Source organism: Lipotes vexillifer, unplaced genomic scaffold, assembly GCF_000442215.2.
Source record: "Lipotes vexillifer unplaced genomic scaffold, Lipotes_vexillifer_v1.1 scaffold914, whole genome shotgun sequence".
NCBI lineage: Eukaryota > Metazoa > Chordata > Mammalia > Artiodactyla > Lipotidae > Lipotes > Lipotes vexillifer.
In genome coordinates, this window is record NW_006780388.1 from 3,900,532 (window position 1) to 3,913,491 (window position 12,960).

The following is a 12,960-nucleotide window of genomic DNA, read 5'->3' on the forward strand; positions in this document are numbered from 1 at the left end:
CCTCCCACCACCCAGCCTGGCTGCCCCACCGCCCCGGGCTGCTCTGGCCGGGGGCCTGTGCCCCCAGGCAGGGGTCCCCCTTGGTGGACCAGCCTTAGCCCCAGTGCCCGGGCCCCCAGTAGAGCGGCCGCCACTGGCCACAGACGAGAAGATCCTCAATGGCCTCTTCTGGTACTTCTCAGCTTGCGAGAGGTGCGTGCTGGCCCAGGTGTGCAAGGCCTGGAGGCGTGTGCTCTACCAGCCCAAGTTCTGGGCGGGCCTCACGCCTGTGCTGCATGCCAAGGAGCTCTACACAGTGCTGCCTGGAGGTGAGAAGGAGTTCGTGAACCTGCAGGGCTTCGCAGCACGTGGCTTTGAGGGTTTCTGCCTGGTCGGTGTCTCCGACCTGGACATCTGTGAGTTCATCGACAACTATGCCCTCTCCAAGAAGGGTGTCAAGGCCATGAGCCTCAAGCGCTCCACCATCACTGATGCCGGCCTGGAGGTGCGCACCACCACTGGCCCAGAAGGGCAGGGATGGGGGGCAGGGCCAGGCAGCAGCCACTCAGCACATGTGGGGGGAGTAGGAAGAAGCTTGGGCACACAAGCAGCAAAGCAGCCAAGGGTGGGGTCGGTGTCCTGAGGAGGAGTGTAGCTCTGGGGTGGGGGGAGCAGGACTGGCTACATAATTTGGGGGACCAAAATGAAAATTCGGGTTCCTTGTTCAAAGATGACTAAGAATTTCAAGACAGCAACAGCAAAGCAGTCAATTAAATGCGAGGCCATGCATGCCCAAGAAGCTCACATTGGGTAGGGAGGATGCTGGAGGAGGTGGGAGAAACAGGGGCAAAGGTCAGAGGAGCAGCTGTGGAGGCAGCCCCTTCCCCAGGACCTGGACTCTTAACATCACATCATTAACACCCATGGCTCTGAGCACCTGCTCTGGCCAGGCCCTGGACTCTGAGGCCCCCTGTGCCCTGCCTCCTCTTTTAGATGTTGTTCAAGTGTAACGAACACACTGTAAAGTGCACTTGTCAGAATACAGCTTGATGCATGTTTACACCATATACACGCTTAAAAACACAGCTTCCTGCCCCTCGGTGGGCTCCTTCTGCCCTGTCTCCTACCATCCTCACCACGCCCTGGGGGAAGGGGCATGTCTGAGGAAAACGTGGTAGGGTTGCACCCTGGCGAGGGGGAACGTCGGGGCCTCCTGACCCCGCACCTGCCCGCCCTCAGGTGATGCTGGAGCAGATGCAGGGTGTGGTGCGCCTCGAGCTGTCAGGCTGCAACGACTTCACCGAAGCTGGGCTGTGGTCCAGCCTGAGCGCACGCATCACCTCGCTGAGTGTGAGCGACTGCATCAACGTGGCCGACGATGCCATCGCGGCTATCTCTCAGCTGCTGCCCAACCTGGCTGAGCTGAGCTTGCAGGCCTACCACGTGACGGACACAGCACTGGCCTACTTCACGGCACGCCAGGGCCACAGCACGCACACGCTGCGCCTGCTCTCCTGCTGGGAGATCACCAACCACGGCGTGGTCAACGTGGTGCACAGCCTGCCCAACCTCACCGCACTCAGCCTCTCTGGCTGCTCCAAGGTCACCGACGATGGTGTCGAGCTTGTGGCCGAGAACCTGCGCAAGCTACGCAGCCTCGACCTCTCGTGGTGCCCACGCATCACCGACATGGCGCTCGAGTACGTGGCCTGCGACCTGCACCGCCTGGAGGAGCTCGTGCTGGACAGGTGTGCGCGTCCCCCACCCCGGGGCCTTGGAGGGCAGGGCTGGGCGAGGCCTGCCGGACCTCTAAGCAGGGAGCCTAGTGGACTAGTGGACAGGCCTATAGCTAGAGTAGGGCTGCAGCAAGGTGGGGGGCGGGGCCCTCATAAGAGGCCTGCCTAGTGTGGGCTATAACACGAGAGCAGGGCTGAGCTATGTCCCACCAGTAGGGAATACCACCAGGGGGCAGGTGGGGGCGGAGCCTGGTGGGGCGGGGCTATGGAAAGGGCGGGGCATGTTGGGGCAGGAAGGGAGTTCACGCCCGGGACACTTCGGGAAAAGGAGGAAGGGGTCGGGTGTTTTGAAGGTGGGCAGCCTCCTTCTGTTGCGACCACAGGTGTGTACGCATTACGGACACTGGCCTCAGCTATTTGTCCACCATGTCGTCCCTTCGCAGCCTCTACCTGCGATGGTGCTGCCAGGTATCAGCCCTCCATGCCTCCAGAGATTGGGGAGTAGGCAGGGGAGGTGGGGGGCACGGGGAAAGCCTTCACCCAGACAAGCCGCTGGCCTGCACTCGGCCCGCTCAGATCCTGTAATGAAGTCTGGGATCCCTCCACACCCAAGCGGCCGACGTAACCGAAGCGCAGAGTCCCCAGGGCTTCACCGACTCCGTGGGGAACTGAGAACCCCCGTTTTGAACCCATCCCCTGCCCCCTATGGCCTGACCCCAGAAGTGGGGCTCCCTCGGAGCGCGAACGGAAATAGTTAACTCGCCCCGCCTTCCCGCCCAGGTGCAGGACTTCGGGCTGAAGCACCTCCTGGCCATGAGGAGTTTGCGTCTCTTGTCTCTGGCAGGTGAGACCCCCCCCCCGCCTCCGCCTTCCTGGACAGTGACCACCCACCCGCATTAGCCCGACTCCGCCAGCCCTGCCGGGTCCCCTGTGCAGACCCATACCTGGTGCTGACTCGCTGCGTCCCAAGTCCCAGTCAGAAGGCGGAGACGCCGGGCAAAGTTTAGCCCGGCCTGGTCCTGCCCGGCCCCTGAGCTCCCTCCCCCCAACCCCGCCCTCCGCAGCCCTCGGGCCGCGCCCACTCAGCCCCGCCTCCCGCCCGACGCAGGCTGCCCGCTGCTGACCGCCACCGGGCTGTCGGGCCTTGTGCAGCTGCAGGAGCTGGAGGAGCTGGAGCTGACCAACTGCCCTGGGGCTACCCCCGAGCTCTTCAAGTACTTTTCGCAGCACCTGCCCCGCTGCCTCGTCGTCGAGTAGCGCAGGGCCTCCCCGCCTCTCGGCCCCTCGCTCTCCTCCCGGCCCCGCCTCGAGCAGGGAGGGCGGTGGGCGGGCCAGCCCCGCGCACGCACGCACGCTCGGGGAATTTGTGCATGCCCCTCGCACCCGCAACTGCACGCCCGCCCTCCACCACGCCACAGCCGCAGCCATCCTTTGCCCGCCCGCTGGGTGCGGGGGGCTGGGGCTCGGTCCTGCGGGCGCTTTGAGCTCGCCAGACGGCCGCCCCTACCGCCTTCCCCGCCACACCCCGCTCTGTCTCCCCGCTGTCCCCCCCACCCCTGGCAGGGCCCAGGGGGATTGAGGGGAGCTGGGTCCCCTCAGGACACAGGGGCCCGGAAGAGACCCCAGGGCTTCCCGCATCTTCCACTGCACCGCGCCTAGAGCCCTCCGAGGGGTGCGAGGGGAAACAGGCCGCCGCGGCCGCCGCCAAAGCCATGGCCCGCCCAGGAGCCCAAGTCCCACCTGCCCTTCCCCCACCTCATACCAGCCTGACCCCAGCGACCTCCCCTCGTCTTTGCCGCTGTGTGAGACAGGCCGTGCTCGCCCCACCCCCATACACAGGCCTAAGGTCCTTGGGCCCTGGCCAGGCTAGGGCAGAATTGGATTAGGAGAGGAACCGCTGGGCTGACAGTGACCCTGGCATAATCAACATTAGCCCAGCTGGCTCCAGTCCACCTCAACCTAGGGGTGGTACAGCTACCTTGAGAGACCTGAAGCTGGAGCGACCATCAGGGCCTGCAGGCCTTGGGAGCAGTCCTGGGTGGACCCTGCCCCGCAGCCCCTGTAGCCAGCTGGGCCCAGGCCCCTCAGCATCACACTTCACCCAGGGCAGGTATCCGTCAGGTGGAAGCTGGAAAAGGGGGCCCCAGCCAGTGGCTCCGATCTTCCAGTGGCCAGCTCACCCTCAACACCCAAAGGAGGGAGGGCTCCTTTCTAGCCTCACACCCCTCCCCAGCTTCCCAAACTTCTACTTGCGCACATGGGTTCACCGTGTTCTGTCCAATCCCAAGATATTGGGAGGTCCCGGGGGTGCTGGCACATCTTGGCAATTACTGAGGAGGGGGCTGGGACCCCTTTCCATCCCAACCTTGAGCCCCAGGATATACAGCACCCACATCCAATCTTGGGACACTCCCCCCACCCCCCAACCGGTTGGAAGAGAGTAACCAGTTTCCAGAGAGCCAGAGAGTGAGAGAGAGAGAGAGAGAGAGAGAGAAAGAGCGAGCGAGAGATGCTGTTGAAGAGAATCAGTTCAACAGCCCAAAGATTTCCCTGCCCCTGGAGCGCTGGCCAGAGGCTCCAGGGCTGAGGTGGTCAGGAGCCAGTTTCTTCAGCCCCTCCTCCCCACAGCTCCCTAGTGGGGAAGGGCAGCTATCCATTTGTCCAAAGTATTAATGCAACTGAAGCTGTGATATTTCCAACGACTGTAGGAGGAAAAATTAGGGGGAGAGAGGAAAACAAAACCAACCAACCCCTAAAATCATTTTCTTATTGTACATACGACCTCATTCTCCTGTATATGCGGAAGATATAACCTTATATTTGGTAAGTGTTTCTTGTGCTATTTTATCACGTGACCTGTTTATAAAAATATATATTAAAAAAGTTGTAAAAACACATGTCTGAATTGGTTTTAGGTCATGACGCCATGGTGGGGGGAAGGTGTATCTGTCCTGAGTGGCCCAAGTCTGAATTTTTGTGCACCTCTCAACTCATCAGACTTACTGGTTCTTTCAACAAACGTGCAGAGGCTGGTAACACTGTGCCAGACTGGAAACCCAGCAGCGACCAACAGAAGGTCCCTAACCTCTCACTGCTTCGGGGGGGGGGGAGACACTAAAATCATTACACATAACATTCCCTCCAAAATATCTAGGATCTAGCCCATCCTTCCAGAAGGGCAAAAATGAGGCCTGTTTCAGGCACAGGGTAACTAAGGATAGGAAAGGGTCAGGGATATCCTAAAACGGGTCCGCAACACCCACCCCCACCCCCGGCTGCACAGCATAAGGTGAGCGGCAGGCGAGCAAGTGAAGCTTCATCTGCCGCTCCCCATCGATTGCATTACCACCTGAACCATCGCTCACATTACCGCCTGAACCTCCCCAGCCACCCCCGCCCCACGTCCGTGGAAAAATTGTCTTCCACGAAACTGGTCCCTGGTACCAAAAAGGTTGGGGACCGCTGTCCTAAAAGATCACACAGTGCAGCACGGACAGACCAGGGCTCATACCCAGGAGAGAAAGGCAGGCTCACAGAGTCACTGATTGAGCCGAGGCGCTTGTGTGAACAGGTCGGGTCAGGCACTCGAGCTCTTGGAGACAGAGACAGATGTGATCTCTGCCTGGTTGAGTTCACACTCGTGTGCAACAGATGATAACCAGTATACAAAGGAATGGGTTGTGACAAGCGCTGTGGAGGTGACAGTGGAGAGGCCACGTTAGATGGGGTGACCAGGGAAGTACTCCAAGAACGTGACATGTAAGCTGAACTCTGAAGGAGAAGGAGAAGCCTTCTGGAGAGGACAGCGGGCGAAAACGTGCGATGGCCACGAGGCAGGGAAGAGCTTGCCCAGCTGGAAGAAGGGCTAGAAGCCACCGTGGCTGGAGGTGCGCGGAGAGAGGAAGAGGCCGGGAGTTTGGGATTTACTCACAGCGCGGTGGGGACTTATGGGGGACCTAAGGCCAAAGCGTGGTACCTGACGTGCGGGGTTCAGATCAGGGGAAACGAGGAACCGAGGGAGAGCCCTTAGAAGGCTGCTCCTGGGGTCCCGGGGAGGGCGAGAAAGGAGGCGGAGACGATGGACGGATTCAGGACTAGTTTAGGGATGCCTGGACTTGCTGATGGACCTTGGGGCAGAGATGAGCACTAGCATTAAAATATTGCAATAGGGGCTTCCCTGGTGGCGCAGTGGTTGAGAGTCCGCCTGCCGATGCAGGGGACACGGGTTCGTGCCCCGGTCCGGGAAGATCCCACATGCCGCGGAGCGGCTGGGCCCGTGAGCCATGGCCGCTGAGCCTGCGCGTCCGGAGCCTGTGCTCCGCAAAGGGAGAGGCCACAACAGTGAGAGGCCCGCGTACCGCAAAAAAAAAAAAAAAGCGCAATAAAAAAAACCCCACCACCACTCGAGGCGGAACCGGGGGAGACCCTCTACCCTAGTCCTGGTCAACCCCTCCGCCTCCACCAGCGCAGCTCCCTCATCCGGAACTTTTGTAGTGTGGGCACCCGCTTCCGGCGAGGGGCTGGCAAGAAAAGGACCACGTCCGGCGGGGGTGCAGGAAAGGGACGGGCTGCTTCCGGCGCGGCGGTTCCTCCCCGGCCCGGCAATTTTAGGAAATGGTTCGGGTGCTCTCGGAAGGAGAGACCTCTCCGTTCGGCTAGCTCTGTTCCCGGTGCCTCCGCTCCCCCGCAACCTCCGCGCCGCCAGCCTCTCCTGCCTCCGGTCCCGCCAGAGCCCCCCAGGCTCCTTAAACAGCTCGGCCCTTGAAGTCCCTCTGTGTCCCTCGTGCCTTTATAGCCTGTGTTCTCCGGGCTCCTCTATCTTTCTGCCCCCCTTCCAGAGGCCGACTTTGCGGACGGTGGGAACCACCTGGCTTCCCCGGGCGGGACTGACTGACCGAACGTCCAGTGCCTATCCTAATCTGGCAGTTGGGGGGTTGGAGAGGTGGCCTGGCCTGGGACTGACCAGGTAGGGTCTTCCCCATAAGTCAGACATGGGACTCACTAGCCCCAGGGCAGCTATGGCGCCTTCTGACTGCTCAGCCAGGGTGATGGAATTTGCCTGTCAGACTGACTGACTAATGGTGGACTGCCCTGGACTAAGCAGTTTTGGAGGAACCACCCAGGGTAAAGGCTCTGAACTGCCAGGTCCCTACCCCCAGGCTGACCAGCCCTGCCAACTTCATTGACCTATCACCACCACCCGTGCAGCCATGGAGAAGATGTCCCGCGTGACTACAGCCCTGGGTGGCAGCACGCTGACGGGCCGCACCATGCACTGCCACCTGGATGCACCAGCCAACGCCATCAGTGTGTGCCGTGACGCGGCCCAGGTGGTCGTGGCAGGCCGCAGCATCTTCAAGATCTATGCCATTGAGGAGGAGCAGTTTGTGGAGAAGCTGAACCTTCGTGTGGGCCGCAAGCCCTCGCTCAACCTGAGCTGTGCAGATGTTGTTTGGCACCAGATGGACGAGAACCTGCTTGCCACGGCGGCGACCAATGGAGTCGTGGTCACCTGGAACCTGGGCCGACCATCCCGCAACAAGCAGGACCAGCTGTTTACGGAGCACAAACGCACGGTGAACAAAGTCTGCTTCCATCCCACTGAGGCCCACGTGCTGCTCAGTGGCTCCCAGGATGGCTTCATGAAGTGTTTCGACCTTCGCAGGAAGGACTCTGTCAGCACCTTCTCGGGTGAGGCCCTTGGAGGCGGGTCGGGCAGGTGTGCATCTCTGCAGGTGGCTGGCCTGTCTAGGCGGGTTGAGAAATGCTGTGTGCATCAAAGGCCCTCAGATGTGCTCTCAGAGGGCTTCCTGGAGGAGGAGCCAGCCGAGCTGGCACTGGAAGAGTGGGTGGAGGTGAGCAGGAGAGGGGCAGGGCAGGGGTAGGCCTGGTAGAAGTGTGAGGGGTACCTGGAGTGTGGTCACAGCTCTGATGCACTTATGGAGTCAGCAGGAGTCAAGGCTGAGTGTGGGATCAGGGAGAGAGCAGGGCCTGAGCAGATCCACAGCCCACCTGGGCAGCTGAGCAGAGGGTTTGTTTTGCTGTCTCCTCTTTCCTTGCCTCAGAGCTCCAGGCCACCTCATTGCACAAAGTCTACCTCCAGGGTCCTCAGCCCAGGGAAGCAGTGGGGAGTGGTGCACTGCTTGGTCCCCGCCCCCCCAGTCCTCTTCCCAGCAGGCCCAGCTCCCCGACAACCCCCCCTTGAGCCAGCTCTCCCTTTTCACCTCGATGAGACCAAGTGAAGCACTGGGCAGAGCCCAGAGAGAATCTGAGGGCCTCTTAAGACAGACCTTGAGCTACCTGTGCTGGGGAAAAGCTGGACACTGCACTCAGAGGCTCTTGGTGTGGTGGTCCACAGGGGTGGACATGTACCCTCAAGGTATCCAGTGCTCTGGGGCTGACCTGGCGGCTCCAGCTCAAGGTGTAGGGACTGGGCAGATCCTGGGGCATCCCTTCCATGCCTCCGTGGGCCTCAGGCTCCCGAAGAATTGTATTCAGCCCACTGAGGCCCCTGTTCATTCAATGCTCTGATACCTGGTCCTGAAGCTGATCACAGCTTCGCCCAAGGACTGATGTCAGTTGCAGAATCCAGGGAAAATCGAGGTCCAGGAACCTGTGTCAAAAACCACCCAATGCCTGTGTCCCTCTCACCAGCCCAGGCTATTGTGTCTGCTCTGCCAGGCCTCTTCTCACCCTTGTCCACCCTGGGCAGGCCTTGGCAGTATCTACTCCACCCTCTAGGCCTCCTGGCCTGCACCATGGGCAGGCATGTGACACCAGTCCACATTCATTCCAAGGGATCCCCCTTGGGTGCTCTCCCTCCTGGAGTCCCTGTAGGCTACCCACCCACCCACCCCCAACTCTCCGTCCACTGACGTCCTGTCTGCAGGCCAGTCTGAGAGTGTGCGTGACGTCCAGTTCAGCATCCGGGACTACTTCACATTCGCCTCCACCTTTGAGAACGGCAACGTGCAGCTCTGGGACATTCGGCGGCCTGACCGCTGTGAGAGAATGTTCACGGCCCACAATGGGCCTGTCTTCTGCTGCGACTGGCACCCCGAGGACAGGTGTGGGGTGGGGTGGGGGCTGGGGCAATGGGGCAAGATGGGTGGGGCTTATGGAAGGGCTCTCTCACTGCCTCAAGACCTGTGAGACAGAGTGGGGAGCCCTCCCACCCCAAAAGAGGTCACTGAGGACCTCACGGGCCTTCCACAGGGGCTGGTTGGCCACAGGTGGGCGTGACAAGATGGTAAAGGTCTGGGACATGACCACACACCGCGCTAAGGAGGTGCACTGCGTGCAAACCATTGCATCCGTGGCCAGAGTCAAGTGGCGGCCTGAGTGCCGCCACCACCTAGCTACGTGCTCCATGATGGTGGACCACAACATCTACGTGTGGGACGTGCGTCGGCCTTTTGTGCCAGCTGCCATGTTTGAGGAGCACCGCGATGTCACAACAGGCATTGCCTGGCGCCACCCGCACGATTCCTCCTTCCTGCTCTCCGGCTCCAAGGACAGCACCCTATGCCAGCACCTATTCCGTGATGCCAGCCAGCCTGTTGAGCGCGCCAACCCTGAGGGCCTCTGTTATGGTCTCTTTGGGGATCTGGCCTTCGCAGCCAAGGAGAGCCTAGTGGCCACTGAGTCGGGGCGCAAGCCCTACACTGGGGATCGGCGCCACCCAATTTTTTTCAAGCGCAAGTTGGACCCTGCCGAGCCCTTCTCAGGCCTTGCCTCCAGTGCCCTCAGTGTCTTTGAGATGGAGCCTGGCAGCAGTAGCATGAGCTGGTTCGTGGACACGGCTGAGCGTTATGCCCTGGCTGGCCGGCCACTGGCCGAGCTTTGTGACCACAATGCGAAAGTGGCTCGGGAGCTTGGCCGCAACCAGGTACATAGGGCTGGGCTAAGGGCCATGACCTTGGTGCAGGGTCAGGGAGCTCCTCTGACTGCTGTGCCCAGACCCTGCCCTAAGTTCAGTGCTCAGTTCTGGTTGAGGTCACCACTGGCTCTTGCCCCAGTAACTAAGGGTGTCCAGAGCCCCAAGTGGGCCAGATGCCAGTGCCATTCCTGGGATGCAGGTCTGGGGTGCTGTGGGGCTGGAGCCCCCTCTTCTGGCTTATCCTTGCTTTTAGACTTCCCGAGGTGTCCAGCCCTACACAGAAGGCGCCCACTGCCTCGCTTATCACCTCCCGGGGACCCCAGGCTCATTTCCATGTTTCTTTCTGTGCCTCTACAGGATCGAGGCTAGGGTTTTTGTCTTTCCGTGTGCATCGGTTTCCCACCTGGGGCAGGCCAGGACATTGGGTCCCTGGGGCAGCTGAAAGCTGAGGGTTTGTGGTTCCATCCAGGCAGAGGGGGGCCTGCACGGGGCACCAGGGACCCAGGACCCCCGTGAGTGACCAGTGCCCACTCCTAGGTGGCGCAGACGTGGACCATGCTACGGATCATCTACTGTAGTCCTGGCCTGGTGTCCACCACCAACCTCAACCACAGTGTGGGCAAGGGCAGCTCCTGTGGCTTGCCACTCATGAACAGGTAGACACTTGGGGGCGGCTTTCCCCAGAGGGTGGGATTGTTGGGGCCCACCTATCCATCGGCCTTCCGTGCCTCCAGTTTCAATCTAAAGGATATGGCCCCAGGGCTGGGCAGTGAGACTCGGCTGGACCGCAGCAAGGGTGACGCACGGAGTGACACAGTGCTGCTGGACTCCTCAGCCACGCTTATCACCAACGAAGGTAGGCTGGGAGCAGACACAGGGCATTCATGGGAGTGAGACTGGGGCCTCCCAGAGTGAGCTGGCTCGGCAGTGCTCTTCGTCCCTCGGGTAGATAACGAGGAGACCGAGGGCAGCGACGTGCCTGCCGATTACCTGCTGGGCGATGTGGAAGGTGAGGATGACGAGCTGTACCTGCTAGACCCGGAACACGCTCACTGTAAGTGGGGGCTTGGGGAGGGGTGGGGCCAGGAGGCGGGGACAGAGGCTCATACCCTGCCTACCGCCCCCCACTGCATCGCAGCCGAGGAGCCCGAGTATGTGCTGCCCCAGGAAGCCTTCCCACTGCGCCACGAGATTGTGGACACCCCACCCGGGCCTGAGCACCTGCAAGACAAGGCCGACTCGCCCCATGTGAGTGGCAGTGAGGCAGATACAGCCTCCCTGGTGCCTGTGGACTCTTCCTTCTCACTCATCTCCGTCTCACACGCACTGTACGACAGCCGCCTGCCGCCTGACTTCTTCAGTGCCCTGGTGTGCGACATGCTGCGCTTCTATGCGGAGCAGGGTGACGTGCAGATGGCCGTGTCCGTGCTCATTGTGCTGGGTGAACGCGTGCGCAAAGACATCGACGAGCAGACCCAGGTGGGTGATAGGGTCTGGGGGGTCTCCCTGCAGCAGCTGCCACCCCCAGGACTACCCCTGCACGCCCCGCCTGCACCCGCCCCTCTGTGCCCAGCACACTTGGGGGAAGCTCCTCAGTGTGCCCGAAACCCTGGTCTCTTACCTCCTTCCTCCCCTCCCTGCACCACCAGGAGCACTGGTACACGTCCTACATCGACCTGCTGCAGCGTTTCTGCCTCTGGAATGTGTCCAACCAGGTGGTCAAGCTCAGCACCAGCCGTGCCATCAGCTGCCTCAACCAGGCCTCCACCACCCTGCACGTCAACTGCAGTCACTGCAAGCGGCCCATGAGCAGCCGGGGCTGGGTCTGCGACAGGTGCCACCACTGCGCCAGCATGTGCGCTGTCTGCCACCACGTGGTCAAGGGTCTGTTCGTGTGGTGCCAGGGCTGCAGTCACGGCGGACACCTGCAGCACATCATGAAGTGGCTGGAGGGCAGCTCCCACTGCCCCGCCGGATGTGGCCACCTGTGCGAGTACTCCTGACCCGCCTGCCGGACCTGGATGGGTGTGCGGGGCTTGTGAACCAAATAAAGGAAGCGGGAGACGTATTCTGAGGCTGCCTGTCACCCGGTCGCGTCGCTTACGGTCCAGTCCCCGCGCGGGCGACTCTGGCGGGCGGGTGGGAGTGTGTCCACGGGAGCTGGCAGTAGCCAATAGCAGCTGTTGCTGCGACCTTCGTCCCGCCTTCCGGAAGTGCCCCCTCTTTCCAGGACAGGCCAGAGGAAGCCGCTTCCGGGAGCCAGCCTGTTGCCACGACGACGGAGCTCCCGGCATGCCTCGCGGCGGCGGGCTATGGCGTTGGGGGTGCGGCTACTCCTGTTGCTCGCGCTCTGGACGCTGGTGGTTCCGGCCCGGAGTCTCCGGGAGGCAGGCGACGGAGGGTGGTGAGCGGCGCCGGGCGGCAGGGCTGAGCGGGGCGGGCGGCGGGGCGGCCAAGGGCACTGACCAGCTGTGTCGGCAGGCGGCGGCCCGGGCCGGGGGCGCCGGCGGCCGTGGCGGAGGAGGAACGCTGCACCATAGAGCGCCGGGCCGACCTCAGCTACGCCGAGTTCGTGCAGCGGTAAGTGCGTCCTCTTGTATGGCCACACCTCCCACGCCCGAAAACTCTGGGGCTTCGTCACCCTGCACCGCTGAGGCCGCGCACTGGTCGCCGGCGCGTCCTCCCGGACCTCCTTAGGCCGCTTCCCCTTGAGCTCGTGCGAGCGCGTGTGGGCGGGGGCGGACGATGGGCGCGGATCAGACTGAGGCCATGATTCCTCCTTTTCTTCTAGCTACGCCTTTTCCAGACCTGTCATTCTGCAGGGGCTCACAGACAACTCGGTGAGTGCTCACGCTCCTCGCGACCACCACTCGCCTGTGCTGAGCTTGGCTCCTGAGTACTTTCCCCGCCCCCACAGAGGTTCCGGGACCTGTGCTCCCGTCAAAGGCTGCTGGCCTTGTTTGGGGACAGCGTGGTCCGGTTGAGCACTGCCAACACCTACTCCTACCAGAAAGGTGAGCTGCCCCTCCCTGCAGCCCAGCCTGCTTGCCAGCATCTTGAAGGCAGCACCAACCAGTCCTGACCAACCCCTTTCAAACTGCAGTGGACCTGCCCTTTCAGGAGTATGTGGAGCAGATGCTGCACCCCCAGGACCCCTTCTCCATGGGCAATGGTGAGCCAGACAGGTGGCCATGGGGTGGGGTGGGGTGACTTAGGAGTACCCAGGTGCCAAGATCCCTGCATCCTCTTGTGTGTTTTGCTGTCAGACACCCTGTACTTCTTTGGGGACAATAACTTCACGGAATGGGCGTCACTTTTTCGGCACTACTCTCCACCTCCATTCAGCCTGCTAGGTACCATTCCTGC

The 12,960-nt window shown here is 61.6% G+C and overlaps 3 protein-coding genes across 3 annotated transcripts in view; all 3 read left to right on the top strand.

Moving 5' to 3' along the window:
* The window catches only part of FBXL16 (F-box and leucine rich repeat protein 16), a 3,392-nt gene extending 420 nt beyond the window's left edge, over positions 1-2,972 (top strand). The window contains exons 2-6 of the mRNA XM_007453606.1: positions 1-484; positions 1,219-1,727; positions 2,099-2,183; positions 2,496-2,559; positions 2,824-2,972. The exon at positions 1-484 is cut by the window's left edge and continues 6 nt beyond it. Coding sequence (XP_007453668.1) covers positions 1-484; positions 1,219-1,727; positions 2,099-2,183; positions 2,496-2,559; positions 2,824-2,972 — 1,291 coding nt within the window. The remainder of the gene's footprint in view (positions 485-1,218; positions 1,728-2,098; positions 2,184-2,495; positions 2,560-2,823) is intronic.
* A 3,510-nt stretch (positions 2,973-6,482) lies between these two features.
* On the top strand, positions 6,483-11,665 carry WDR24 (WD repeat domain 24). The gene is made up of 8 exons (XM_007453607.1): positions 6,483-7,406; positions 8,605-8,782; positions 8,931-9,603; positions 10,132-10,250; positions 10,329-10,450; positions 10,544-10,648; positions 10,733-11,073; positions 11,244-11,665. Exons 1-8 carry the CDS (start codon positions 6,926-6,928, stop codon positions 11,595-11,597), a joined length of 2,373 nt encoding a protein of 790 aa, XP_007453669.1. The 5' UTR covers positions 6,483-6,925; the 3' UTR covers positions 11,598-11,665.
* Positions 11,666-11,906: 241 nt separating this feature from the next.
* JMJD8 (jumonji domain containing 8) overlaps positions 11,907-12,960 on the top strand; it is a 1,603-nt gene continuing 549 nt past the window's right edge. The window contains 6 exon segments of the mRNA XM_007472160.1: positions 11,907-11,998; positions 12,076-12,174; positions 12,386-12,434; positions 12,512-12,608; positions 12,698-12,766; positions 12,861-12,960. The exon segment at positions 12,861-12,960 is cut by the window's right edge and continues 1 nt beyond it. Of these exon segments, the coding sequence (XP_007472222.1) occupies positions 11,907-11,998; positions 12,076-12,174; positions 12,386-12,434; positions 12,512-12,608; positions 12,698-12,766; positions 12,861-12,960 (506 nt within the window).